Source organism: Panthera tigris, chromosome A1 (assembly GCF_018350195.1).
Source record: "Panthera tigris isolate Pti1 chromosome A1, P.tigris_Pti1_mat1.1, whole genome shotgun sequence".
NCBI lineage: Eukaryota > Metazoa > Chordata > Mammalia > Carnivora > Felidae > Panthera > Panthera tigris.
In genome coordinates this window covers 177,424,708-177,452,614 of record NC_056660.1, presented here as the reverse complement: position 1 = coordinate 177,452,614, position 27,907 = coordinate 177,424,708, and the positions used below count along the sequence as shown (strand labels likewise).

Genomic DNA, 27,907 nt, shown 5'->3' with positions numbered 1-27,907 from the left:
CGAAATCAAGAGTTGGACACTCAAACAACTGAGCCACCCAGGCACCCCAGGAATGTGCATCTTTAATAGGTACTCCTGGTGAAGCTGACACGGGCACATCTAGGCAGACCCGCTGCATGGTTTTGTCTCCACTGCAGAGACATGGCTGAGAAAGAAACTTTCACCACTTGCCATTTCTTTTACTTCCTGTCTGTTAAGCACATAAAGTCCAAAAGTGCATGCACTGGAGCTGAGGGAGCTGCAGAGAGAGGGTGGAGGGGTGAAAGGAGAAGGCATGTGCTTATTATTATTATTAGAAATTAGAAGCAAACACTAGAGTTAATAATGTACTGCTGTTACCCGGCATACAGGTAGCCATTGTTTACATGCTTTCATTAGCTCAGCAGACTCACCCACCAGTGACCTAGGCACTGACCTTGGTATTGGGGATGCACTGATTAATAAGACAAAGGACCTGACCTCAGGGAGCATCCAGCTTGGTAGTGGAGGCAGGCAGATCAGTGATGTGTTGAGAACAGTAAAACCCACTAAGAGTAAGAGCAACATGTGCGGGCAGCTCTGGGAAGGGGAAGTCAAGTTGCTCCACAGAGGAGGATGCATTAGAACCAGACTTGTTCAGCTGGGGCTTACTTGGCCAGGAAGAGGGACTAGTATAGGGCCAAGATCAGCACCAATTAGCAATGACCACAGTGTAGACTCCATTTGGGAGCAAGCAGCGAGAGATCTGTCTGAAGAGATGGAGAGCATTTTCCAAGGTCAGCCTTGACCTCCTCAGGGGTTTTCAGAAGCCAGCCCACAAATTCCATCTAGGCCAGGGCAGGGTTTTCTCATGTCTGTCCAAGGTTTAGAATTTTTAAGTTGGAATATTTTAAGGCAAAGAATGCTCCTGCTTGCTGCTGCTTTCACCATGCCTTACATTCAACCCTCTTCTTACATCAAGTCAGCGGCCCAGCCCCAGAAGGCACTTAGGTCTGCCACTCTTTCTAGGAGAGGGGGTTCAACAGAAAGCAGAAATCAGAGTAGGAATGTGGTCCCCTGTGCGGTTTTATGAAAATCAGTCTGGTGATATGTGGTAGACAAAACATAATTGGAAGATGAAAGAATAGCCAGGAACTTCCTCAATGGTCTGGCCCAACTTTCCCCATATTTTCTTGACTCTGTACCCTCAATATACATAGAAATCACATACGTATCTCATGTCCTAATACAGTATGGGTGCAAGTAATGATTCTGTACCCACCTCCAACGTGTGGGTTTTTTCCCCACACCAACAAGCAATTCTCCAACATCAGCTGGATGTCCTATAATCCAACTCAATTCTGAGACTATCTACACAGAGAAAGCATCAGATCCAACGGGTTAAGGGCTCAGTCCCACCAGACTGCTCCACCCTCAACTTCAGATGCCAATCACAAGTGCAGGTGGCCCGTCACCTGTGCTTCTGTCCAACCAGCATGTAGACCAGAGGCTCTAATGACCTTGGTTCTAACGACCTTGGGTTCGATTAATTTGCTCACAAAACTCAGAAATATTTTACTTACTAGATTACCGGTTTATTATGAGGGATATAGCTCAGGAACAGCCGGATACAAGTGATGCACAAGGCAAGATACGGGGAAGGGCACAGAGCTCCCATGCCCTCTCCGTGCCCACCACTTTCCTGGCTACCTCCATGTGTTCACCAAGGCAGAAACTTTCTGAACCCTGTCTTGTTGAGATTTTATGGAGGCTTCATTACTTAAACATAATTGATTGAGTCATTAGCCTATGGTGGTTGTTTCAACCTCCAGCCCCCTCTGCCCTCCCTGGGAATAGCGGGTGGGACTGAAAGTTCCAATCCTCGAATCACCTGGTGGCCTCCTCTGGCAACCAGCCCCCACCCTTAGGTGACCCAGGGGCATTCCAAAAGTGACCACATTAACATAACAAAAGACATAGTTATTACTCTCATCACCGGGAAAAATCACAAGAATTTTACCTCCGGGCCAGTAAGAAGGACAAAGACCAAATATGTATTTCATATTATAAATCACAATACCATAGTTAACTCATAGAAAGAAGAATTTAAATGAATGAGCTAAGGATAAAATAACACTTCTTTTAAGGCTTTTATTTTGTTAATAATACAAAAAAACCTTTTCACTGAAAGGAATTATTACGAATGCTGATGTTTTTAGTGAGTGCTATGTGGTTGATATGTTTTATTATGTTTGTGCTATCTTCATATTAACATTTTGCAGTTCAGTATTTAGAAGATCGGGTTTTAAGTGCAAATTACTTTGATGCTTGATTCTTACAGCTTTCAGAATTGAAAAAAGATACCACAGTAAGGTACAGACATCCAAATGAAAAAAGTGCTTCATTGGCTGTGCTTACTAAAATATTAATGTTTCAGTCTTCCTCACCAATTATACAAAGGCTTTTGTTTAAATCCAGCTGGCAAATTTCCATTTTTTCTTGATGTCCATCAGTTGTTCTTGTGTATTTTATATTTTTAACCAGAAGGTTTGAAAACCACCCGAACTCTTCATATGGAAGATGTTTAATTAAGCTGGGCATTAGGTAGGCCAAACAGCAACACTACCAATTTCTTGCTGTTTGCCTCTGTTTGCATTATTAATGCTATCTTCTTGAAGTAGTTTCCTCTGGCGGGACTCATTTTTAAGCATGTATCTATTTCTTCAGGGTTTATTTAGTGAAAACAAATCATAAATTCATTTAACTTGGCTCACCTGCCCTGCAGAAGGTCAAGTTACACAGAAAGCAAAGGAGTGGGTGCCAAGCCCTCCAAGTTTAGAGCCCTGCTCTATCTCAGGCCAGTGTGGCCAGGCTGATTGGTATGTGACTTTGGTATGTGACCTTGGATGGCCTGACTGACAGAGCAGTGAGTGGCCAGTACCCATCACATAGTAAATACTAGAAAATGCAATGTCTTTCCCATTGTTTGAAGTTCTAGAAATTCTAATATTTTCTGCCCACACTTCAGAGGCTCATCTTACACAGGGCCTGGTGCCTGCAGGTCTCTTTTAGGAGACCTCAGTCTCCAAGGTGAGGAGATACAGATAAGATAAACGAGACAGTATCTGGAGTGGGGATCAGTTGATGGGGGGGAGGGGCAGGGAATAAGGAGATCCAGGATGTCTAGAGTTTCTAGAGGGGTTGGCAGGGTTGTGGGGTGTTCATTCTGACAGACAGCATTTCCTGGGATCACAGGTGCTTGGTGGCCTTGTTCCAGCATGGCCTCCCAGGCCAGAGGAAGATCCAAAGGCTGGCTCTGTCCCCTGCTTCACTTGAACTCTATTCCTCTGTTCTCCCCAGCCCCCACCCCAAATCACTGAATGGACATGTGAGGCAAGCAGCGGACCCAAAATCCTAAGACCTGGGTTCCAGTCCATACTTAGTAGCTGTGTGACTCTGGGCACAGCTTTCTCATCCACAAAATGAAAATAAAGGAACGAACCCTGCTTGCTTCACAGGATTTAATGCGGCTCAAATAAGACAAGGCACAGGCACGTGTGAAGGCTCTGAAAACTACAAAGCACCATATAAACGGATGGCATTATTATGATTTAATAGCATCTTGTGTGCATGGTGATTGATACATCAGGCAAGGCATACTCCCTCGCTCTGGCCTTTGTTTTTCTGGGACACATTCTAGGAGGGTGTGCAGCTATGTCGTGTAGGAGGCAGCCACCGGCATGAGTAACCCATGGGCAGTGTGTCTGCATAGCTGAACATCCTAAAATACCACTGACCTCAGGCATCCTGAGACTAGAGGTCACACTTGGAAGCTAGGTGGCTTGGATGGTACAGAGGCTGCTGGGGGGTTCTGGAGCCAAGGAGCAAGGCCAAGACCACTGGAAGCAGGACTTGGCTTCCATGGAAACTCCCTACTCTGGGCATTTATTCCTTCAGTTGTTCTGAAAGAAATCTAAGAAGCTGGCATGAGATTCAAGCATTGTTTGAAACTGGGAGATAAAACCCCTTATTGTACCTACTTTGGTAATTTGAGTTTTGGCTTGCCCTGACCCCAGGTATAGTCAGTCTATTAACATATTTACCGGATGCCCACACAGAAGGATAGTACAGACCCACACAATGAAAGCACTACAATCTGACTGGGAAGATTGAATACAGGATAAATGGATAATAGATAGATAATAGATGACAAATTAATGATAGTGATGAGAAATATGATAAATTCATGATAGACATAGACAGATACTGGATGGAGGATTGGACAGAGAAGTATAAACATGAAACGATACTAACATCAGAATAAAAAGAACAATTTAGTGAGTACCTACAATGTGCCAGGTAGCTTCAGATATGCCCTTACAGCTGTCCTTGAATTCTTTTTTTTTTTTAATTTTTTTAACATTTATTTATTTTTGAGAGACAGAGTGTGAGTGCAGGAGGGGCAGAGAGAGAGAGAGGGAGACACAGAACCCAAAGCAGGCTCCAGGCTCTGAGCTGTCAGCACAGAGCCCAACGTGGGGCTTAAACCCGCAAACGGTGAGATCATGACCTGAGCCGGTCAGACACTCAACTGACTGAGCCACCCAGGAGCCCCTGTCATTGCTGAATTCTTCAGCAACACTGCAAGAAACCATCATCTCTGTTTGTCAGAAAAGGAAACCGAGGTCCAAAGAGGCTTAAGTAACCTGCCAAAAGCCACCCAGCCGGCCCGTGTTCTTTCATCTAAGTCTCACTGTTCCTGAGTCATAGGACACCCCACTCCCACCCCAGCCCCAGCTCTGAATTGTCTTTGTTACTTGTGAGCCTTTGTTTTATGTGAGAACATCTTGGAAACTCTGAGAAAAGCCACAAACCACTTTCCATTCAAGGAGAACCTGAAAACCAGCTCCTCAACCAGGCCTGTTTCAGCCACCTTCAAGGTTCCCAGGTGAAAGCAAGGCCTCTCCGGAGAAACCAAAGAGCTTTCTCTTCGAGTGCACAGAAATGTTTGCAAGGCAGGCCAGGCTGGGGCGCACTAAAGAAACTGACTTAGAGCCAGAGGCTTCTATGGGGCACCGCACGCCGATGCCCACCCGTTCAGTCCTACCTCCTTTTACTCCTAGCAGCTTCATTTGCTCCCTCCCCTACCTCTCTCCTGTCTCACCACCTTCTCACCTCCAAGACGAGCTGGGGCAGGGCAGGAGCTTGGACACCATGTCAGGAGGGCAGGAGGGCCTCAGGGCTTCCTGCCACAGCCTATGCTCTCTCCATCAGACAGACTCCTGGCTCCTGGCTCTCTCAGGGTGCAAAGCCAAGCCTCTGGGAAATCCCTTGTGCCTTCCTATGGGGCTGGAGCCAGGAGTGAGTTTCGGGGCCACTGGTTATGGTGACAGGGAGCATTCAGGAGTGCATGCACACTGTTGAAGAAGTTCTGTTAGGAGGTTTGATGGAGTATGGAGGACGGATGCTCCTAGAGGGACTTCACAGCGAGTTGAAGAATCCTCTGTGTGAGGGACAGAGATGGTGAAAGAGAAGACAGGGACAAATCTAGCCAGTCCCTCCCACCTCTTTCTGCATTGGCTAGCTCAGCCTCTGTCCTCCATTCCCTTGGCCCCGATATCTCTTTTTGAAACTTTCCAGCCTGGAAAGCAGGATGTTCTCAGATCTGCAAGTGTCCTTTTACATAGACTAGGCTTCCTGATAGTTTCAAAGGTGCTCTTAAAATGCACAACAAGGAATCAGAATTTTAGAAATGATTAAGTTCTATCTTCAGAATGGGAGGCTGAGAATTAAGGAGGTAAAGTGGCTTGCCCAAGGCCATATGTGTTGCTAACTCCTGCTCCATGATACCAGGATAGAGGTGTCGTCAAAATTTAGAACCTCCCTCTGAAAGGGACTCCTCTTCCAGGCGTGGTGGGTGCGGTCACCCACTGTATTTGACTTCCATGGGTCTTTGATCTTTGCTGGCTGTGGTCCAGGAGCTCAGCTGAGACACCAACTCAGAATCAAACTCCTGGCAGCCAATAGCCATAGTAGGAGCTGAGTGATTCCCACAGACACCCAGGACCAGGTCAGAGCTCCACCCAGGGGAGGAGCTGTGGGAAGCCCTGCCCACTTGCCTGCCTAGCTGGTCCTGCAGCTCTGTCTACCCCATGGAGAGAGCCACTCCATCAGAGAGTGGCCTGTGCCTGCATCCAAGGAGTCAGGGCTGAGGATGAGGAGACTCTTGGGGACCCAGAAGATCATGTCCTGCCTGAATGCCCAGCCTGAAAGCCTGAAGGGCCTGCCCTAACAGGGCCTCAGCAGCTGCCTGGTAAGAGAATTGCTGGCCCCTCTGGTACTTGGAGGGAGGAGAGGGAAGGAGATTCAGATACAAGCTGTGCTGGGAGTGAGGGGAGGGGCCCTCGCCTAGAATTTGCTAAGCATCTATCCACTGCTGTCTGAAGAACTATTGATTACTCTCCCATTTCATAGTGGAGGAAACTAAACCTCAGGGAGAAGTAATATAGTCTCCGAGTCAGTGGCAGAGCCGAGATGACAGCTCCTCTTGCCTGACCTTCCTTTCTGTGCTGCAGACCAGGCCCCCACCACACAACTTCACCTGCTGTGATTTTCTTAGGGAGGGCCCAAGGCAATAATCCCTTTCCTCACTTCAACCTAATTTGGGCTCCACTCCTGCTTCCCAACAAATGATTCTGTCTGTGCTGAAGTGACAGAAGTCAGGGAGCTGTGCCTGCGTGAGAAGGAGGCTGGGCATGACGCTTTTGGGGCTCACTGTCTATGTGATGGGGATTCTGGGAATGGGAGCAGAAACCTGCATGTACTGCAATTACCTCTGCTTCTCAGAGCCAATCCAGAGAAAGCTGCCATCTGCCACGTAGGTGACCCTGAAGTCCTGTGTGTGACCCCGTCCTTCTGGAGGTGATGCCGAAATGAGTGCCCTCAAGAGGATGCTGTAGTCAGCTCATACCGTGGGTGGCAGCATGGGGTATAGAAAGAGATTGAGCTTTGGTTCTCATGGTCATGGTGGGATCAATGAAGTCCCCACAGAGGCAGAAAGGAGAGGAGAATGAAAATTAATATTTATTGAGTGTTTTCTCCTCCCGTTTGTCAGATAGGAAAGCCAAGACTCTGAAAGGTTAAATGACTCAGGTGTATCAACCCAAAGCTCAAGCTCTCTTCTAGAAGTAGAGGAGAGATCCTGACAGAAAGCTCCTCAGAGTAGGGGAAGAGTTCATAGGCCGCCCCTACTCAGGAGCCTCCAGGAACATCGTGAGTCCCATGTTCCCCGCAGGTGCGCAGGGTAGATGCAGCTGGACTCTCCACGTCCCCTGTAGCTGTGGCGACAACCCTCAGGGCACTGCCCTCTGGTGGCTCAGTGGGTGACTCTGCTAAACGCCATTCCCATCATCTGTATCAGCACTGGTGGCTGGAGCCTTCATTCAGGCGGGTGGATACACAAATCGTCACTTGATGGTTGGCTCTATCGCCACATGAGAGGAAAACACACCAGTGCAGTTGCCATTTGGGACATACTGGAGATACAGCACTCTACCCCAGAGATGGATTTGGTGAAAGAAGGACCAGAGTCAAGTGTAATCTAGTTCACTTTGGGAGCTGGGGTCGTCTTCCCAAATGCAGCGCAAAGAACAGGGTTTTGGAAGAAGACCTGGATTCACATCATGGCACTTAACTCCTACGTGGCCTTGGCCAAATCCCTTCACCAATCTGGGATCCAACTCCAGAAATTAACACCTACTAGGCCAGATGTTCATGAGAATTAAATGCGATTAAGCACCAAACACAGCACCTATAGCACCTGAGAGCATCTAGAGGGCTTTCTCTCCCTCTCTTTTCCTCCTTAATAAAATAAGACATGCTCAGCAACCTGACAAGATAAGCAGGGACAAATGGGATCACATTTCCAGGTCTGGTGTGGGCAAAGCTTTTTAGGACATGAGATTCCTTGGGGCAGATTCAGAGGCCCAAGGCCCAAACATTCTCACTTCCTAATATAGGGCTGGGCACGGGGAAAACACGATTCAATAGGGGTCTTAGAGCTGAAGCTAGATTGTTCCCCAACTTGCCTGATAAAGTTCAATTTCACATAGGAAGAGAAAGAATTTAGGAATATCCCAAAATGAGAAAGAAGCTAATTCAGACCAGACTAGGGAGAAGTTACAGATGGCCATGGGCTAGAGGGCACAGACTGAGCATAAGTGGGTAGGAGAGTGTTGGTGGGCAAGCCTCCATATCTTTGCCCAGCATCTGGAGGGCTCCACCTTTCTTTGTTCACCTGGAAAAAATGCAAACACATTCTTCAAGAATCTAATGACCTTCTCTATGACTTCCATTCTGGCACTGTCCCACCCTCCACCAATGGAACTGATCACTCACTTCCTTTGCACACCATGGATCCTTTGCCTCAGCCCCTGTTACAGGACAGTCACAGGAACACTGTGTCACTTCACTGCTTACACTCCCTCTCTCTCACTAGATGGGAGCTCTGGTGGATACCTCATACATGTCTGATTCCCAGAAGGAGCTTGTAAAGCCTTTGGAAAATTGAATGAAGGAATGGAGGGAATGATGCTGGGGATGGGTGAATGGACAGAGACTGGGAAGATGAACTAAAGGAAGAAAGTTTGAATATGATCATTGCTGGACTGATAATGTTGATTTATCAAAAGATGAGTGAGAAGGAAAGGGCTGAGGTAGAGGAATATGAAGAAGTGCAGAGTTCTAGAACCTTACACACATGCAAAGATGTTCATTACTGATTTTGTAACAGTAAAACATGTGGAAATAACTTAGTACCATAAGCAGGACATGTGTTATATAAATGTTGGTATGCTGATCTTACGACATACTTTGAACCATTAGGAGGAATGAAGCAGATCTGTAGGAACTGACATGGAGAGGTCTCTGACATTGGAAAAGAGCATTGTGTCATGGTGTAGTGGTTAAAAGTGATTGGGTCAGCTTGCCTGGATTCAGTCTGCCCCTCACTTGCCATACAACCTTGGGACTGCTTCTTATTCTCTCTAAGCCTCAGCTGTTTCATTTGGGAAAATGAGGAGAATGGTAGTCATGACTTTAATGAGTCACAAGGATTTCCAAGATTCTTAGCAGAGTGCAAACATGCATTAAATATATAATAAATGTTTGCTATCATTATTAAGCAAAACAAGTAAGTAGCAAAAAAATGCATGCTATAACACCAATTTTACTTTTTAATTGTTTTCTTCATATTTATATACATGTATATATGCATAGATAAAACAACTGTTGACAGTTGATTGTCTCTGAGGTACAAGACTAGAGGGAAGTGAGGAAGAGCCTTTATTTTCTAGAGAAATTTTGGGTTCATAATAAAATTGTGCCCCCCACCCACCCCACACACAACCTTCCCCACTATCACATCCCCCACCAGAGTGGTACATTTGTTAAGCTGATGAACCTACAGGACACATCATTGGGACTTCTACTTTCAACTTTCTACATTTCTGTCTTCTTTTTCACTTCCACAATGAGCATGTATCCATTTTGTAGGTAAAATTATATTAGTTAATTAATTGTTGAATCATATCCTAAGCCCCAGAATGGTTAGCCTCTTGAAAGTAGCCTGGTTGGGGCGCCTGGGTGGCGCAGTCGGTTAAGCGTCCGACTTCAGCCAGGTCACGATCTCACGGTCCGTGAGTTCGAGCCCCGCGTCAGGCTCTGGGCTGATGGCTCAGAGCCTGGAGCCTGCTTCCGATTCTGTGTCTCCCTCTCTCTCTGCCCCTCCCCCGTTCATGCTCTGTCTCTCTCTGTCCCAAAAATAAATAAAAAACGTTGAAAAAAAAAATTTAAAAAAAAAAAAAAAGAAAGTAGCCTGGTTGCCACAGGTTGCCACAGAGGAAGGGGACAAGCCACCCTGGGACTGCCTGCCTTGGTACAAGGCTGGAGCCGCACCCAAGAACCCCCACTCTGCTGTCACCATCATGACAGGTCACAGGCTCACCTGCCTGGCTGCTGGCTACTCTCTCAGAGGAACATCTGACAGTAGCTCCCAAGCCTGAGGAGGCCAGGCCCCGGGGCCATGCCTTCCCTGACGGTCCTCATGCTCACCTAACCAGCTGAACGGCTTTAGAGTGCCCAGGGAGCAGGTCTGGGAGGTTGGGAGAGCAGCCGATATCACTGGTGTGAGGCTGCCAGCCCTGGACTCAAAGTCTCCTCTGACATTCACTAGCACAGTGACCTTTCTGTGAGCCTCTGTTTGCTCATCCCAGTTCGGGATTAACCTACCCACTCACAACGGCACTGGGACATGGAGTGAGAAGATCCGTGGGAAAGTATCTAATGTATTCCTTGCACATGGATGGTTCTTGGAAAGTCTACTTGTGTGTTTGTTTATTATTGGGAAGTTTTCATTTCCTGTCTACATGACCTGCTTAATAGACTTAGACCCTTGGATAAATGGCATGGTCGGGGTGAGTGCCTAGTTGGGGATGTCCTTCCTGGCAAAGTCAAGATAAGGAGAGGGTAAGGACAGTCCTGGGGTTTCCAAAATACACAGTCCAGGATGGACTGGCTGCATTTCTGGGGCTGGTGAACTACTCTCTAAACAAGGTGTCAGCCTTTATTTGGGTTGTATATAACATGATGATCCTCCAAAATGGAGTCATTCCTGGATGGCATGCAGGGAATGGGAGGGATAACCAAATAGTATAGAAAGAGGCTGCTCTCCACACGTGTTGAAAAACTGCTGCGGCTGATGACCCACAGGACGGAGCTGGGCTTGGCAGAGGCGAGCCCTTTGGGTCACCTCTCCTGCCTTGCCCATCTGTTTTCCCAGGTGATTGCTACTTTGGCCCCTCTCTGCGTGAGCGCCTTGTCAACATGAAATACAGTCTCCATTTGACCTTTGTGTGTCTGAGTCTCTTGACTCCAAGGTGAGTTTGCTGCCCTATAATGACCTTGGTCTGAATTGCTTTGAGTATGTGGTTGAAGTAGGAAGGGTGGCAGGTCATTAGTAAGAAACTAATGGCAAGACAAAGCCTAGTCTGTCCACCTCCTTGAAACACCCAGACAACACAACTCCCTGCCATTTATTCAAGCTTCCAAAATGGTCATACATGGGTGAACCATTGTGGGTTTTTTTAAATGTTTATTTACTTTGAGAGAGAGAGAGAGAGAGCGAGCATGTGCTCATGAGAGATGGAGGAGGAAGAGAGAGAGAGAATCCAAAGCAGGTGCTGCGATGTTAGTGCAGAGCCCACTGTGGGGGCTTGATCCCACGAACTGTGAGATCATGACCTAAGCCAACATCAAGAGTTGGGCACTTAACCAACTAACCCACCCAGGCGCCCCCACTTGTGTTTTTTCTAAAGACACTTGGAGGGGTTCCCAAATTACCTCAGCATTCTGAGGTATGGCAAATGGGTAATAAAATGGAATGGGATAAGGACATATTAATTCAGCAGCTTAAAATTAGAGATTTCTCTCTGGGAAAGTCACCACTGGTACATGGGCAAAACACACAGACATACATGCAAACACAAGCTCAAGTTTGTGTGTGTACATGCTTATTCCCAGATAAGCAACACTCATCTTCTTTTCCAGGATGTGCATCCAGGGGAATCAGTTCAACATTGAGGTCAGCAGAAGTGACAAGCTCTCCCTGCCTGGCTTTGAGAATCTCACAGCAGGATATAATAAATTTCTCAGGCCCAATTTTGGTGGTAGGTCATCCTTTCTGTCCAGTACGACAATTCAAAAGAAGGAGAACAGAGACAATATGCAGAGGAGGGTTTCATGAGATTTTAGTTGACTCCTTTTTCTGATCTACAACCTGTTAAGGATTAGCAATAATGGATGAGGACAGCAAGTGATTTTCACACTATTTTGAAGAACGTGCTTTGCTTCTCAACCTGCAGGATGAAGAAATCCTCTTCCCAGCTGAGGAGGTGACTAGAGCCTCTAACAACCTCCTACACACTGTCTTCCTTCTACCCCCACTTCCAGTGTCATTATTTAAGGACCATGCCACCTAGTCTTCCTGCCTCCAGCCTGGTCACTCAAGGCTAACCCCCAACGGTGCCACCTAGATGACCTGCCTGGGTCCTTTTCCTGCTCAAAATACCTGCCTATGTCCCAGCATCCTCAGCATAGAGTCCAGAGCCCTTTGCATGGCACACCAGGGCCTTCCTAGGCCAGCCTCTATCTCTGCCAGTCTCGTCTGCCCCAACTCCTCCCGCTATGCCCTGCCAGGAATGTGCCCCAAACACTCCCTGACCTCCTTGGCTTCCCTGGTCTCCTGCCTTTGCTGAGACTGTTTATCTGCTGAGAACAGCTTCTTTCAAATTCCCTCCCTGGCAAAATGGCAATTTTTCTTCACGGCTCTAATCGAAGGCTTCCTCCTGTGAGAAGCCAGCCCTGATTCCTCTAGGCCCTATCCCCATTCTTCACATTTTACTTTGAACATACTTCCAAATCCTAGCCACTACCTGGCAATACCATCGTTGCCATTGGTTTTACATCTGTCTCAGCTTTAGGCTACAGTCTCTTGGGGGAGTCTTGCTTTATTTACCTCAGTAAAGTTACCTCACTAACCCTAGCAGCAGCTCAGTGCTTGGCATATAGCAAGTGGTCGATTAGTATTTATTGATGGCATGAGGGAAAGAGGGAGGGATGAAACCAATAATATACCTCCTCACAGAGTCTCAGTCTCTCTGTGTCTCTAATGTCTCCTTACGCAGAGCATAAAGTGGTAGAAAGAGGTTTGGAGTTGAACAAACCTCCATTTGGCTCCTGGATCTACTGCTTGCCCAACACCTTAGCTTTCTAAGTCACCTCTCTATAAAGTGGGGATATATCTTCTGCCTCACAGAGAGGACTGATTGAAATGAAGTGTGTGAATAAGAACCATGGCACCTGCCATATCATCAGGATGCAGTCTATTCTAATCCCCTTTCCTTCCTGCTCCTCCCCTCACATGACAAAATTCTCTGGTCAAATCTAGGATTAGTGGGTTAGTCCACTGGAGAGCCAACACAAAAGGGAATTATCCATGCAAGATATTCACTGGGGCAATATCTATGACAGAATGTGGGGTGGGAAGAGAGGGAAGCTGACCCCTGGGGAAGGAGAGAGGGAGGGAAGGAAGGTTGGACAGAGGTGTCATAGACTACACTACGGTTCTATGTGTGTGTGGAAGGGCCCCAGAGAATCCTGGAGCCAAATTTGCCATCAGAGGAATCTCCTATCTCTGCCTCCCAGGAACAGTGTGCCTTCATATCCCCGCCACACTCAGTCACTGGTGGGGTACAGCCTTCAGGAAGCATGGCCTCAGAGCAAGTGCACAAATAGATTTCAGAGCACAGCAGCTGGGCCAATTACACCCACCTCAGTTGGAGATCCGAGAGACCATTTTCATGGCCACACAATTAAGATTTGAGGTCCTTACTTTAACAAACCTAGGAAGGCTTCAACCTCCCCTAGTCTTCCCAGGCCCAGCAGGACACTAATGACAAGCATGTGAGTCTGTACGCCCTGGTTAGATCCAATTCCTCTGCCTCCCAAACCCCAAACGATAGGCCAGGATACTGCCCTTCTTGTTGCCTGTTCATAGGTTGACAACAGGCAAGATTCTTGGGCAATGAACCTGGGGTGGACCCAAGGAGGGTGAGGCCCAGATCCACCTGGGGTGAGAAGGGGGTAAGCGGTCCTTAGTCAAAAAGAAGGTGAGCCCCAACACCTTGGCAATCGGTCTCCTAAAGGAACTACATTTACGTGGCGGCCGGGAGTTCCGTGGAGCAGCCATGTTTTCTGTACTGCCTGTCCACCCAGGTTTTAGGTCCCTGGGGTCCTTAAGAGAAAAGACCTCCATAGGGTTTTTCAGGGAACAAGGTACACAGAGCACAGATTTATAAACAAGCCCTAAGAACACTGTCCAGGAACTGGCTTTGACCTCTTTCCTAGGAGGAAGCTGCCCTCTGGTGGCACAGCTTACTTTGATAAATCAAGGGGAAGAAAGCAAGTTCTGGTCCCTAAAGAAGCCAACTGAAGCAAGGCCCAGACTGGACTAATTAGATACAAAGTAAACAGAAAGCACAGTGGGATGGAACTTTTGTGTGTTTTCTGTTCTCCATGTTCCTCAGGGAGAGCAAATAACACTCAGCCACTGCCCACTGTGCTCCAGGCACTTAAAATAGATCTTGTAACTTTCCCAACCCAACCCACAATACCAGGCACTAGTAGCTCTATTTTATAGGTGAGAAATTGTAGCTTAGCAATTTGCTCAAGGTCACACAGCTATGAAGTGGTGGGCATAGGATTCAAACACTCTGGCTCCAAGCTCCTTTTCTCAATTTCTGCCTTGAGGGGCAGAAAGCCACCTAGCACCATACTCCTTCAGCACCTTCCACAGTCTGTCCTCAAAGATCTCCCACTTTTCCACCAAATATTAACACCAAGCATTTACTTCGTTACTTTTAATTGCATTGGTTCTAAAACTCCACTTCCAAATTCCCACCTATATTCTATGGCTTAGTTTCCTTCTGTGAATAAGTAGGTCGCTTTGTCTGATTCCTACCAATTAGATGGTTTTAAGCTTCCTTTGAATTTCACCTCCCCTCTTCCTGGTTAATGCAGTGTCACAGTCCCCTGACACACCCCTAGTTCTTTATTACAAGAGAATGTTGTTGCAGCTATTAACCTGGTGAGTAAAGTTGTTCTTTTTCCAGAATGAGCTAGGATTAAGGAGGAGAAGAGGGGTAGGCAAATGCCACTTACTGAGCCTCTGTTATTATGTGACAGACACAATCCTGGGAGCTTTGTACAGATAACTATTCGTGAGCACCTCCTACACATCTGGCTGGGCAGGCACTTCACACGTATCCCTCTTGCCACCATCCTGCAGAGAAGCTGCCACATGCCGAATCTCCTTTAGCCCTCTCCATGACCCTATGGTGTCATTAGCATTATCCCCACTTGTAGGTGAGAAGTCTGCAGTTCCGAAAGACTCGGTAACTCTTCCCAGTTGTAAGCCAACATCTTTCTCACTCCTGGGCTTTTCTTCTGCATCTCCAGTCTGAGGAAGAATACACTGCCCTGGCCTGGCTTCTGAGAATGGTGGCCCCAAGGCCTCTGTCTCCAGAGCTGAGGCGGGCGCTCTCAGAAGTTCAGCTTGAGGCCCAGTATCTATGTACCAGATCTCATGGGGAAGGTTCTGGAATTCTAAATAGTTTAGGCTTTTGGGAGAGTAAAGGAAGAGTAGCAAAGCATCAGGAGGTGAGCAGGAGCTCAACCATGAGCAGTCTTGAATGCCATCTTGTGGTAAATTTACTTAGTTGAGGGGAAAAAAAAATGACGATCTCTGTGCAAAATCCCAAATCCCCTACTACGTTTCTAAATAATCTGTCCCTTGCAAAGCACCACAGGAAAAATCCTCCAAGTAAGAAATAGCAAATACAACTACATCCTTTAAAATCTGCACTAATGAACGTAGTGTGGTCTCTCTTACACATTAAGCTATTTACATATTTGTGCATTTTTTATACAAACATTTTTCATACATTTTTTCCCATTCTACACAATGGTTCCTCCTGACAGGGGTGGGTAGATATCCACCTTTTGCTTTATATACTTCTAGAGTGGTTAAAATTTCCCAATAGGTGAATGTTGCTTTCATAATTTTATAATTTTTAAAACATTGTGCTAATGTAGTGTGTTTGTGTCTCTGTGTAAGTCCTTCTGGTTTTTTCTTCATTCTTAGGAGAACCAGTTCAGATAGCACTGACTCTGGACATTGCAAGTATTTCTAGTATTTCAGAGAGTAACATGGTAAGTGTGGCCCCTTCATCTTCCACCTGAGGAGACCTTCTCCTCGTGTTTTATGGGGATACACCTTCTAGCTACTCAAAAAACAGAACAGAGACTCACAGCCCCCATGCTCTTGGAATGGCAGAGGCTGGAAACCTATCCCAAAACTCAAGAGAGTGGAAGATTCTTATAAAACAGATCTTCTGAAAAGGAAGGAAAGTGGATTCAAAGGCCAGGAGGGAAGAAATGAGGGAGGGGAGCGGGTGCATTTGGTAAGGGATGAAAACCGGGGAGAGAATCAAAGGGCAGTGGGGAAGCCTGAATATCACATGGACCCTCCCAGGGCGGAAGCTAAGCTAAGCTAATGAAAACCAACACTTGCATGACTTCTTTCCACCATCCTCTCACTTAAGAACACCCAGTACAGATAAGCTGACACAAAAAGCAGGTTGCCAAGGGGCCCACTGTGCAGTCTGGGTACGATCTTGGACAACCTAAGCACTTAGCTCACCAAAACCTTCAACGGTTTGGAGGGGCTTTTGTGATAGAAGGTAAGTAAGTTAAGGCGCTAAACATGCTCCTATAGGGCTCCCTTTTGGCAGTGACAGTTACTCTCTAGAACAGATAAGGTGCTTTCTTCTCTTATTGCTAACAGGCTGCTCCCCCAAGAATAAGACTTTGTTCACCAATGTCTATTATAGTACGTACTCTTAACCTAAGTGGAGGTGGGGAAGGGAATACGACTTGACCCCTTCCCTTCCGTTTTCAAAGTCTTTCTCCCCCCAATCCATTTCCACTACCTGGCTTCCCCCTCAGGACTATACAGCCACCATATACCTCAGACAGCGCTGGACGGACCAGCGGCTGGTATTTGAAGGCAACAAGAGCTTCACTCTGGATGCACGCCTTGTGGAGTTCCTCTGGGTGCCGGACACTTACATTGTGGAGTCCAAGAAGTCCTTCCTCCATGAAGTCACTGTGGGCAACAGGCTCATCCGCCTCTTCTCCAATGGCACAGTCCTGTATGCTCTCAGGTGACTGGGTGGCTGCAACCGCAGGGCTGGAGGGGAGATGGCTAGAGAAAAGGCATAAATATATTCTGGATAGTTCTGAGCAGCTGTCAGATAAGCACCCCAACGTCCCACCCTTGTCATGCCCCTGCCTTCCTAGATTCTTGTCCCTACAATTGAAGGGCCCTCCCTCAGTTCAGTTTGGCTCAATAAGCAACTACTGAATGCCTGCTCTGGGCCAGGCCCCACTCTGGACACCGAGAACACAGAGCTGAATGAGACATTGTCCTGACACAGATGAATAACAAAGGGAAGTTCAGAATCCTAGGGAGTTGGGGAGTACGTTAGAGACAGAACTCTGAGCTGAGTCTTAAAGAGTAAAAGGAAGTTAGCAAGAGAAGACGGGGAACAGCAGGAGGAAATGTAAAAATTTTTCCTTTCATGGGACTTAGTGGAGCTAGAGTTGCTGCAGAATGCATCTCTACTCGTCTGAGTCATTTTTGTACAGAGAATCAAAGCACAGTGCCCCAAGGCCTCTGTCATCTGCAACCACGGCCTCCCTTTGTCTCTTCTCCAAATCCCTGAGGCCAAAAGTTCCTTCCACCCAGTAGAAGTTTATCAAGAGGCTGGTTGGCTAGAATAGGGAAGGTGTTCCCTAGGTGCTGCAAGAGGCAACCCACAGGCAGAGGCTCAGGGCTGTTTGCACAAGGGATGTGCAAGGACCGGACAAACCATATGCTCTCACAGTCCTTGGGTAGAAGGCTGAGAACCTAATACTCTTAAATCCCAAGAGGCTGCTGTTAGGAAACAAAGACTGAGCTAACCAATAAACTGAATTTTTGGACTGCTCATCTGACATTCCTCAGCCACACTGAATTATGCAAAAACCAGCCCAAACCCCAACCCTTCTTTCAAGAAGCTAAACTAGACCTCTCCCATGACACCCAGCTCCAATCAACACTAACTCTTCCCATGGGTGTACGTGTGTGTGCATGGATGTGTCTGTCTGTATTTTGCACATAACATAATCTGTTTTGTACAAGGATTACAAATTATAGATGACATTTAACAGCCTCGCTCTAGAATTAGACATATTTGGGGGTGAGTCCCTGTTCTGTCCCTACTCTGTGACCTTAGGCAAGTTGCTAGACTCTCTGAACCTCGGTTTCCTCAGCAGCAAAAGCAGAATGATTTTTCCTACCTCATAAAGCTGTTGTATAAATTCAAAGGGATAATGCATGTGAAGCACTTTCCCTGGGGATTGGCTCGGGGTAAGCGCTCAGTAAATAGTAGCTGTTGTTACTCTCTCTCCCTTAAGGGAGCTTCCTCAAGGTGGGCACCATGAACACAACATTTCACTTTCCCCAAGAACCCAGCACAGTGCTTAATGACGACACTTAATAAAAATGTATGACACTGAAGGAAAAGGGAGATAAAGGTGGGCCAGTTGAAATCTCCACTGTGAGGGCTTTATTGAGGTTTAATTGAATGTCCCTGAATGTTGGTCCCTAAGAGCCACAGTGCCTGGGACCCTCCAACATCCTCCACTTCCTCTGCAAATGCTGATCCCCTCCAGGAGGCAGGGTCCTGGAGAACTGCACAGCCAGCAGACCTGGGATCCAGCCCCAGCTCTGCCACTAAGAGCTGTGTGAGCCAAGGCAAGCCGGAATCTGTTGTCAAATGGTGACAGCAGTGTTGGGATCTCTGTTCTAGCTCCTCGTGCGTTTGTCAGGAAGATTAAATTTTAAAACTGGATGCAAACGCATCTCAAGCCAATGAGTGATTCTGTTCTGCAATATGTTGCACATTTGCCTCTTCATTGCCAACATTCTTGCTTCCTCCATCCTGGGCCCCAGCTTTTACCACATCTCAAAGATGTCACTTAGCACAGAAAAGCTCAGGAATGTTTTGCGTGTAGGCTCCAAGTCACACGTTCACTGTAAGGGCCAAGGTGAAAGTCTTCTTGGAGTTGCCCTTAACAGGGAATGTGTATTTTCCCCCACAACACTCCTTTTGAACCCATTTTTCCTTTCTTAGAATCACAACGACTGTTGCATGTAACATGGACCTGTCTAAATACCCCATGGACACACAGACATGCAAGTTGCAACTGGAAAGCTGTGAGTATATATCCTGCAGCCCCTGAGATGATTTTCCTGGGTGACTTAGATCAGTGTATTCATGGAGACAGACCTATACACAATGGCCTTTCTTTTCTCGGTGTTGATTCCAATTGATTAAGCCCTTCTGAGTGTTTAGCCAGAGAGATTTAGAGACCTCTCAGCAACAAACCTTCCAATATGACATCTTTTGGGGAATGCCACTGTGCACCAACACTAAATATTTCCACCTAAGAGTAGACAGGACAGTGAAGGAAATGGGGGTCAATTGGATGAGGAGTGGGACTCAGAATCTGAGAAGGCACCAGAAGCCAGAAAGAACACAGCAGGGGTAAAAAATGGTAACATGCAAAGCAATCATTGGCATTCATTGCATCTGCTTCTAACTTTGAAGAGAAGTTGTTTGGAGTGTGTGTGTGTGTGTGTGTGTGTGTGTGTGTGTACTTTAATACAGTGATGCCACTAATGGGAATTCAAACTGCAGTCTGGGGATTTATGATGAAGAATGAGCATTTATTCTAAGTTGATGTGTGTCAAATGGCATTGTTGAGTAATATCCATTGTTCTGAAATGCCCACCAAACTTGGGAAAGTGTACCTGTGACCGGTGTTCTAGGAAAATAATGGCTCAGAGAGGAGTTATCAAGGCATCAAGGGATGGCTTGTGTCAGGAGGAAAAACCATAGTCAAGCACTGGACATCAGTAAGCACGTCTTACATGAGGACACACGTGGTCAACATCCAAGAAGCACAACCATTATGAGGCAGTAGTCATTTTTCAGAAGTAGACATTTAATTAAAGACTCAGACAGGCAGATTAATTACCTTATTGATTAAATACATGAAAAACCTACTTAAAGCAAGACAGCTATTTGGGGGCAGAATAAAACTTGAGGATATCAAAAAGAGAACTCATTTTCAACCCCACATGGAAAAAGTAATTGCCCTCCATGTATGGCTGTGCTCATCTCAAATCCCAGGAGTGAGATTCTCCTGGAAACTCCAGCACTCTGCTTGCACAAATACCATCCCCAGTGAACAGGGGAAGCATTCACTGAGTGTTTCTTAGCAGTTATTTGGGTACAGAAACCTCACTGAGGGCTTTTTTTCCTGAACACCATCCCTAGAAAAGAATTGCTACCAGCCCACCAGAGCAGTGATAATGCCATGATTGTGAGCATTTTAATACTTGTAAAAGTACGGTGTCTAGGTAGAAGCATGTATGACTCACATTTTTTAGCTATTTTTGTATTTCTCTGGGCTTCTAGGCATATTTGCACAGCTAACATCAGTACCTTTGGGGGTGGTTCTGAGAGAAAACCCACAGACAATTTTTACCTGGAAATCCTCTAAGAACCCATGACCACTTCTCTGCCCTATGGAGGGAAGATAACCACTGTTAAACAGTGGATACTACAAGCTAAGACTTAACAAAATGTTAGTCCCAACACTGGCATCCCTCTTCCCAGTAGCCTGGGAAAATGAAGGCAATACACTTCCATGCTTAAGATCGCAGGTACCAAAATCACTGGGTTTTTCCTGTCACTAGCTGTGACTCTGGGTGAGTAGAACTAACCTCTCCTGACCCCAGTTTCCTCACTTGTGAAGAAGGAAAAATAATACTGTCTGACTTAGAGAGTTATTTTTTAACAGCTTTATTGAGGTAAAATGTACATACCACAAAATTCAGCCCTTTTAAGTGTTAAGTCCAAAGATTTTGGGCAAATCTGCCCAGTTATGCAACCACTGCCACATTTCATTGTTAGAACATTTCCATCAACCAAAAAGATCCTTGTGCACATTTGCAGTCTCTCCCATTGCCGCCACCCCACCCTCACGCCCAGTTAACCACTAATCTACTTTCTGTCTCTATGGATTTGCTTTTTCTGGATATTTCATATAAATGGAATCAATGCACCGTGTGGTCTTTTGCATCTGGCTTCCTTCACTTAGCATGTTTTTGAGGCTCATACATGTTGGAGCGTGGATCAGTACTTCGTTCCTTTCTATTGCTTTATTCCTCGTTATTCTGTATGAAAGAGTACAAGTAATACAAGTCCTTTTGGCTTGGTTCCACCCTGCAGTTATTAAGAATAATGCCACTGTGAACATTTGTGTACAAGCTTTTTGTGGACATGATTTGATTTCTCTTGGGCAGATGCTTAGGAGTGGAATGCTGGATCAAATAGTAAATTTATGTTCAACCTTTCAAGAAGCTGCCAAACTGTTTTCCAAAATGATTGCACCATTTTACGGTCCCACCAGGGATGTTCCAGTTTCTCCGCGTTCTCATCATTGGTTATTGTCTGTCTTTTTCATGACATCCATTCTTATGGGTGTGAAGTGGTATCTTACTGTGATTTTGATTTGCTTTCCCCTAATGGTTAATGATGTCGAGCATCTTTTCATGTGCTTATTAACCACTCATCTGTCTTCTCAAAGAGCTATTCTGAGGATTAAATGAGATGATAATATTGTAAAGCACTTAGAAATGCCATTGCTTACTAAATGATAGATATTATCATCACCATCATTGTCCATGGGTTTTGGGTTTAGACTTTCCTGAGGTACAATCCTGGCTTTGTTATTAACTTGCCCTGCTATCCTGAGAAAGTTGAGCAGTCTCTCTGAATCTGAGAATTTTCATGTATAAAATGGGCAAGACATTACAATTCCTCGATTCTAAGGTACAGCATTTATTGAATAACATTTTAGGAAAAAATGTAAGCTCTACTTTATATATATGTATGTATGTATCAACTCTAAGATCCATCCCAATTTCAAAAAATGTAAAAAAATTTTTTTACTGAAGAAATATATAAATGTCTACCTTGCAAGTCTGTGAGCATATTAGAGATATAAGGTGTAAAAGACTCACCATAAATGTTTCATAAAAGGTAGCTATTATTACTATTATGGACTATATTAGTAAAACTGCTTTGAGATTTACCAAATGCCTATGTTAACAGACATCAATAAAGTGGCTAGTGGTAGGTTTCTTGTCTTCTGTTTTTGCATTTTAGCCAATATGGAAATAAGAACAGACCGATTGTGAAGTCTCTGAGAACATTTTCAGAGCTGCTAGATTGTCCTGAAGGGCACCATGTAACATAGAGCTGTGTGTGTGCACAGACAGGAGCTCAATAAATATCATTTCAATAATGAGGATGGCCACTTCCAGAGGCCTATCATCCACCAAGTCTAAATAATGCTTAGCATAGAACCGGTTTTCAATTGATGGCAAATAGCCTAGCAGCTCATCCTATTCTAAGCAGATGCAGCAACTGCATGTGAGAAATCATGCCAAGTTTTGCATGGGATCATCCTTGGACTTAGTTAGCACCATCGAGGCAGATCTCCTGTTGCCCCCATATTGTAGCCTTTTCCAGACGAGTTCAATCTGCTGCCTCCCTGCATTGACTTGCACTGTTTGACTTACCAGGGGGTTACGATGGGAACGATGTGGAGTTCAGCTGGCTGAGAGGGAACGACTCGGTGCGTGGGCTGGAAAACCTGCGTCTTGCTCAGTACACCATACAACGGTATTTCACCTTAGTCACCAGATCACAGCAGGAAACAGGTAACTTGGGAGACACTTTGTACAAAAGCAAAATAACTGCGTTGCATTTTGAGTCAAAAATACGATTTCTTTTCTAGTTTATCTCTTTTTTTTTTAACGTTTATTTATTATTTTTGAGACAGAGAGAGACAGAGCATGAATGGGGGAGGGGCAGAGAGAGAGGGAGACACAGAATCGGAAGCAGGCTCCAGGCTCTGAGCCATCAGCCCAGAGCCCGACGCGGGGCTCGAACTCACGGACCGTGAGATCGTGACCTGAGCTGAAGTCGGACGCTTAACCAACTGAGCCACCCAGGCGCCCCTAGTTTATCCCTAGTTTACCACATGCCTCCGCAGTGTGGTAGGGCCATAGGGTTTGGGCTGGGCACTAATACCTGCTTCATGCCCAGTATTGACATGGCCCCCAAAGGGCTCCCAGTCTAGTGAGGTAGATGTCAAGGAAGCCAGCAGGTATAATGCTACAGGAATACTATGATGGAGAAAGGCACAAGAAAAGGATCATGGGTGGGAGTACCAGTACCCCTATAAATCCCATTCTATACAATAGCAATTTCTTTCATTGAAACTGTAATGACAGTTCATGCTTAATTAGGTTTTGGCATATAACAGATAGCTTAATGTGAATATAGCTAAGTTAAACATCCCGAAGGGAAACCACTCTGCTATGTGAACAGACATTGTTTCCTATCTCTTATTTACCCTATCAGGAAATTATACACGACTGATCTTGCAATTTGAGCTTCGGAGGAATGTCCTGTATTTTATTTTGGAAACCTATGTTCCTTCCACTTTCCTGGTGGTGTTATCCTGGGTTTCATTTTGGATTTCCCTTGATTCAGTTCCTGCAAGAACCTGTATCGGTAAGCAGCTCCAACAGGAGATTTCTAAGAACTGGCCTAACAGGTCCTTTTTGGTTTCTTTTTGCCTTCTACCAGGTTTGTTGTTTTTTTTTTTTTCACTGATATTCACAGGGCAGTTCCAGGAGTTGGTTTCTTGAAAGATTCTTTCACAGAGAGAAAGAGACAGAGAGACAGAGACAGAAACAGAGACAGAGACAGAGAGTGAGGTACTACATTTTTAAACATGTTTTACAGTGATAAGGGAGAATTGTGATTGGATGTCTATTGCCAGTTATCTTACATACTGAACACCCCCCTCTAATGGGAAGACAGAAGATGCAACACTTAGAAAACCATATCACTCATATCCATTCAAAATGGACAAATCAACCCTGCTCTAGAAGACTGCAGATTTTTCAAAATGAGCTGTTCCATTTCTGAGTCCTGTCCCCCTTGCCAAGTTCTGAATGGTGATGGTCTGCCAAGTAAAGGTGAAAGGTTCACTGGCCACTGATGTGGGAACATTGCCTACCTGTTTTCCCAGGAGTGACCACCGTACTGTCAATGACAACACTGATGATCGGGTCCCGCACTTCTCTTCCTAACACCAACTGTTTCATAAAGGCCATCGATGTGTACCTGGGAATCTGCTTTAGCTTCGTGTTTGGGGCCCTATTGGAATACGCAGTTGCCCACTACAGCTCTTTACAGCAGATGGCAGCCAAAGACAGGGTAAGAATTTTGAGGGCCCTGTATATATGATTCATCACTTGCCATGTGCTGGTCTGTAGAGAGGACCCCGACTGGTTCCTATCCCCAGTGATTCTCATCCCTGTTCAGGTGGAGGCATCTGGAAGTCATGACACCTTTTGAAAAAGACTGCTCTTTTTGTCAAGTACAATGGTATATTAACATGTTTAATTTTCTAGCAGCAAATCACTGTTATCTGCATGCAACATGAAATCACAAGCATCCATGAAAAACCCAATATCAAACCAAATGTGATCAGCTGCTTACAAGTTTCATATTAATATGCAATTACTATTTAATTATTTTGTTACATTTTTGTTTTCTTAAATTATACAAGTAATGGTTTACTGAAAATGTATGAAAAAAATTAAATTGTGGCAAATTTCTCGATTAGCCTATATTTCTGCTAACAGGGAAAGACTGCCATTATCTGAATTAGCAGTGAAACACTGTGGTCCAGCTCTCAGAATAATAACAATCATTATTATCAATTGAACATTTACATGTGCCAGACAGTCATAAGCCCTTTGCAAATATTAGATCATTTAAAATACTCCTAACAACCCAGGAAGGGTATCAGAAAGGAATCCAAACAGCCCAAAGACCCAGTTGCCTGCTCCCTTATGTTTGACTCATGAGCAACGTTTCACACAGTCGTATTACCCAAGTACCAAAGGCAAATGACTCTATGTGCCAGCCAAAGAAGAATATGGATTTCACTCATTTTGCTCTCTATAGGCTTCCTTAAGGGGACAATGGTTAATAACAACAACAACAAAAATCTGAATTTGGTAGATTGGCAAAAAGGGATATGGAGAATTACTAAGATCCTTCATGGAAGACACCAGAAAGCCCTTATTTGGCTGTGTGTACAAGAATAGCTTCACTACAAAGTAGTGGCTATGTGCTGAACATCTCATTTAGTCCACCCAACAGCCTATCAGATGGCCACCACTGTTATTCCAAATTTACTGTTGAGGAATCTGCTGCTCAGTAAGACCTCACAGCTAGTCAGTAGCCTGGCCAAGGATCAAACTCCACTCTGTCTGACTTCACTACACTCCCCACATGCTATGCCATTCCAGGCATGTTGGAGAATGAAAATTCCCTGGAATTGTAGGCAGCATCACTATTTCTGTTTGTGTGGCAGAGACTTTTAGACACTGCTGATTTCTGTCATCTCTCATAAATAATCCCTCCTCACTGAGACAGAATGGGACTCATCAAATACCTACTAAATGCTTTCCATAATTTATACCATCTTCCCATCCGTCTCATGAGGTAAATATTAATATTAATATCATCACCATTTTGTAGGCAAGGAAACTGAGTTTTAAAGGGATTAAGGTGACTGAAATTTCATAGTAGCAAGAGGCAGAATGGAATTTGGACCCAGATCAGCTAACTTCAAAGGCTGAGCATTCAGCACACAGCTCTGCATATCAATAGAAGGCAATGGTTATTCTTCCCCTTATACAAGCTGAGGACCTAGGGATAGGTGCCTATAAGCAGGATAACAGGACTGCCAAGTCCGGCTCACTAGCCAATTACTGAGGCACTCAATGCCACTTTCTATTAAACCTAATTATTCAATACTTAGGCTTCTAATTATATAAATACCTGCTTATTTATTTTGCTAAGTCGAATCTTTCAAGCTGACCACGTTGTCTATGATCTAGGGGACGGCGAAGGAAGTGGAAGAAGTCAATATTACTAACATTATCAACAGCTCCATCTCCAGCTTTAAACGGAAGATCAGCTTTGCCAGCATTGAAATTTCCGGTGATAATGTTGACTATAGTGACTTGACCATGAAAACCAGTGACAAGTTCAAGTTTGTCTTCCGAGATAAGATGGGCAGGATTGTTGATTATTTCACAATTCAAAACCCCAGTAATGTTGATCGCTATTCCAAATTACTATTTCCTTTGATTTTTATGCTAGCCAATGTATTTTACTGGGCATACTACATGTATTTTTGAGAGTATGCTGAATTGTTTGCATGCCATGGTTCTTCAAAAGAACAAAGTAATGATGCAAGCAGTTTTCGAAGCCAAGTGTGCATGCTAAACAAGTGAGTAGATAGCATCTGAGCATTTCTCCTCAAAGAATATTCCCCTACCCGTTATTTAAGCTGTGTAGAAGTCCTAGCATTACAGAGTCTTATAATAGAAATAACAAGTCATTCCTTTTTTATCTTTACCAAAGACATCCCCATGGAGCCTAAGATTACAAACCTACTCAGGGTTGACTATTTGCTCAGTGACTCCCTGGTCTGCATTTACCTCATGTAAAAAAATGAGAAGGAAACTATTATATGTATTGAGTAACCCTCAAGTGCCAGGGGTTGTTTCTAAATTAATCATACGTGCTATTTACTAAATCTCTGCAGTGCTTATAAAATGTATTGTTACCTATTTAGGGAGTAACACTTTCTAGTTTTTGTTTTTGATTAAAATGAAATGTGAGCCTAAGTCAATTCACTGAAAGTCACTGTACTAACTCAATACCAAGATGAGTCTTTAATACAGTATTTCATACTACAGCAGAACGGTCCCCAAACTCCAATAAGTTCTATGACTAAAAAATCACATGTAAATGAAGAAAACATTAATAGATCAACAATATCAAATGCAAATTTGTTTCTAAGATATAATGGATTCCCCTGAATCCAAACTGAAAGGGCTCTGGGGCTTTACTCTCCCATTTGATATGTCTTATCATTTTACTATTATACATACACCAGTCCTCAACAATGCTAAAGCCCTTTCCCCACATCAGGGATAGAAATGGAAGATTGTTTAAAAAACTTATTCTAAGGAGTCTTACTAAGAGCTGCGGCCAACAATACATGCAGAATTGAGTCCATTTCTATCTGCTACTCTGAGCACCACGTTCCAAGCAGCAGATCTCCTGCATCCTTCCAAGAGGAGCTCTTAACCCTATACTCTAATGACTAGGAGGGATGCTTATCAGATAATGAGCTGCATTACCAAGAAACAAGTGGCTTACAACAAGCTTGGTCTTGCTCAGAACCCCGATCCTTCTAGCTGGACTACTCTGAGTAGCTTTTCCTGCATGAGCAGGAGAATGTTGGCCTAGAGTCCTGAACTTTCTGAGTAACAATGGGACTTGTTCCAGAATATACGTGCAGGCTGCAGATGAGCTATCTTTTCCCAGTCCAGCCACTCTCACTCTGACACAAGAAGCACATTATTTGCATCCTTACTCCTTGGTCAAGCTCAGCCAACAGCATTATAAGTGGAGACTTGTCAGCGTGCCATGAGGGAGGCGCCAGGATGGTGGAACAGCACGGAAAGTTTTTTTTTGCATTGCTCACCCCTGAGATGTCAGTTCAGCCTCAACCTGCATAAAAAGAATCCTGCCATCTTTAATTCTCTAACTTCTTTTGTTATGCCTTTACCTTTTTTTTCAGAAAATGTATGCCTTTACCTTTTCTTTCAGAAAGAAACCATGGCTTCTCTCTTCTATAACCTCCTGTACCATAGGCTCTCATTCTTTTTCTCTTTTTGATAATTCTCACAATTCAGTGTCTAGTGAGCTTTTAACATAATGTTCTAATGCAAAGGAATTAAATGAGGTGGAACGTGGTTGTATGGTTCAATCATATTTGTGATTTTAAAAAAAGTTTAAAAGGAAATATCTGCTCTGAAACCCTGTTCAGGCATTATATATATTTTTAAAAAGCTGTAAAGTGTGCAACTGTGAAATAAACATACCATATTAGCTACCCACCAAATCAAGTGGTCATCTGTAGAATGAGTATTGTCAAATCCCCTTTGGAAAAGGTATACATCATAGCGCAAATTCAGTGGGCTCGCACTCTT

The 27,907-nt window shown here is 44.8% G+C and overlaps 1 protein-coding gene and 1 long non-coding RNA gene across 2 annotated transcripts; one reads left to right on the top strand and one right to left on the bottom strand.

Moving 5' to 3' along the window:
• Window positions 1-22,480, bottom strand: LOC122240365. The gene is made up of 3 exons (XR_006219984.1): window positions 22,331-22,480; window positions 16,702-16,837; window positions 1-238 (listed from the first exon to the last, which is right to left on the bottom strand). It is a non-coding gene; the product is annotated as an uncharacterized LOC122240365 (long non-coding RNA).
• Window positions 10,814-27,811, top strand: LOC102963248 (gamma-aminobutyric acid type A receptor subunit pi). Its single transcript, XM_042992473.1, has 9 exons — window positions 10,814-10,892; window positions 11,563-11,681; window positions 15,716-15,783; window positions 16,534-16,796; window positions 18,810-18,892; window positions 22,334-22,471; window positions 23,178-23,330; window positions 23,854-24,041; window positions 25,739-27,811. Exons 1-9 carry the CDS (start codon window positions 10,840-10,842, stop codon window positions 26,039-26,041), a joined length of 1,368 nt encoding a protein of 455 aa, XP_042848407.1. The 5' UTR covers window positions 10,814-10,839; the 3' UTR covers window positions 26,042-27,811.
• The last annotated feature ends 96 nt before the right edge of the window (window positions 27,812-27,907 follow it).

Coding starts and splice junctions, on each gene's coding strand:
- LOC102963248 (XM_042992473.1), top strand. CDS start 10,840: ATGAAATACAGTCTCCATTTGACCTTTGTGTGTCTGAGTCTCTTGACT. Junction 15,784..16,533: donor GTATTTCAGAGAGTAACATG/GTAAGTGTGGCC, acceptor CCGTTTTCAAAG/TCTTTCTCCCCCCAATCCAT. Junction 16,797..18,809: donor ACAGTCCTGTATGCTCTCAG/GTGACTGGGTGG, acceptor TTCCTTTCTTAG/AATCACAACGACTGTTGCAT.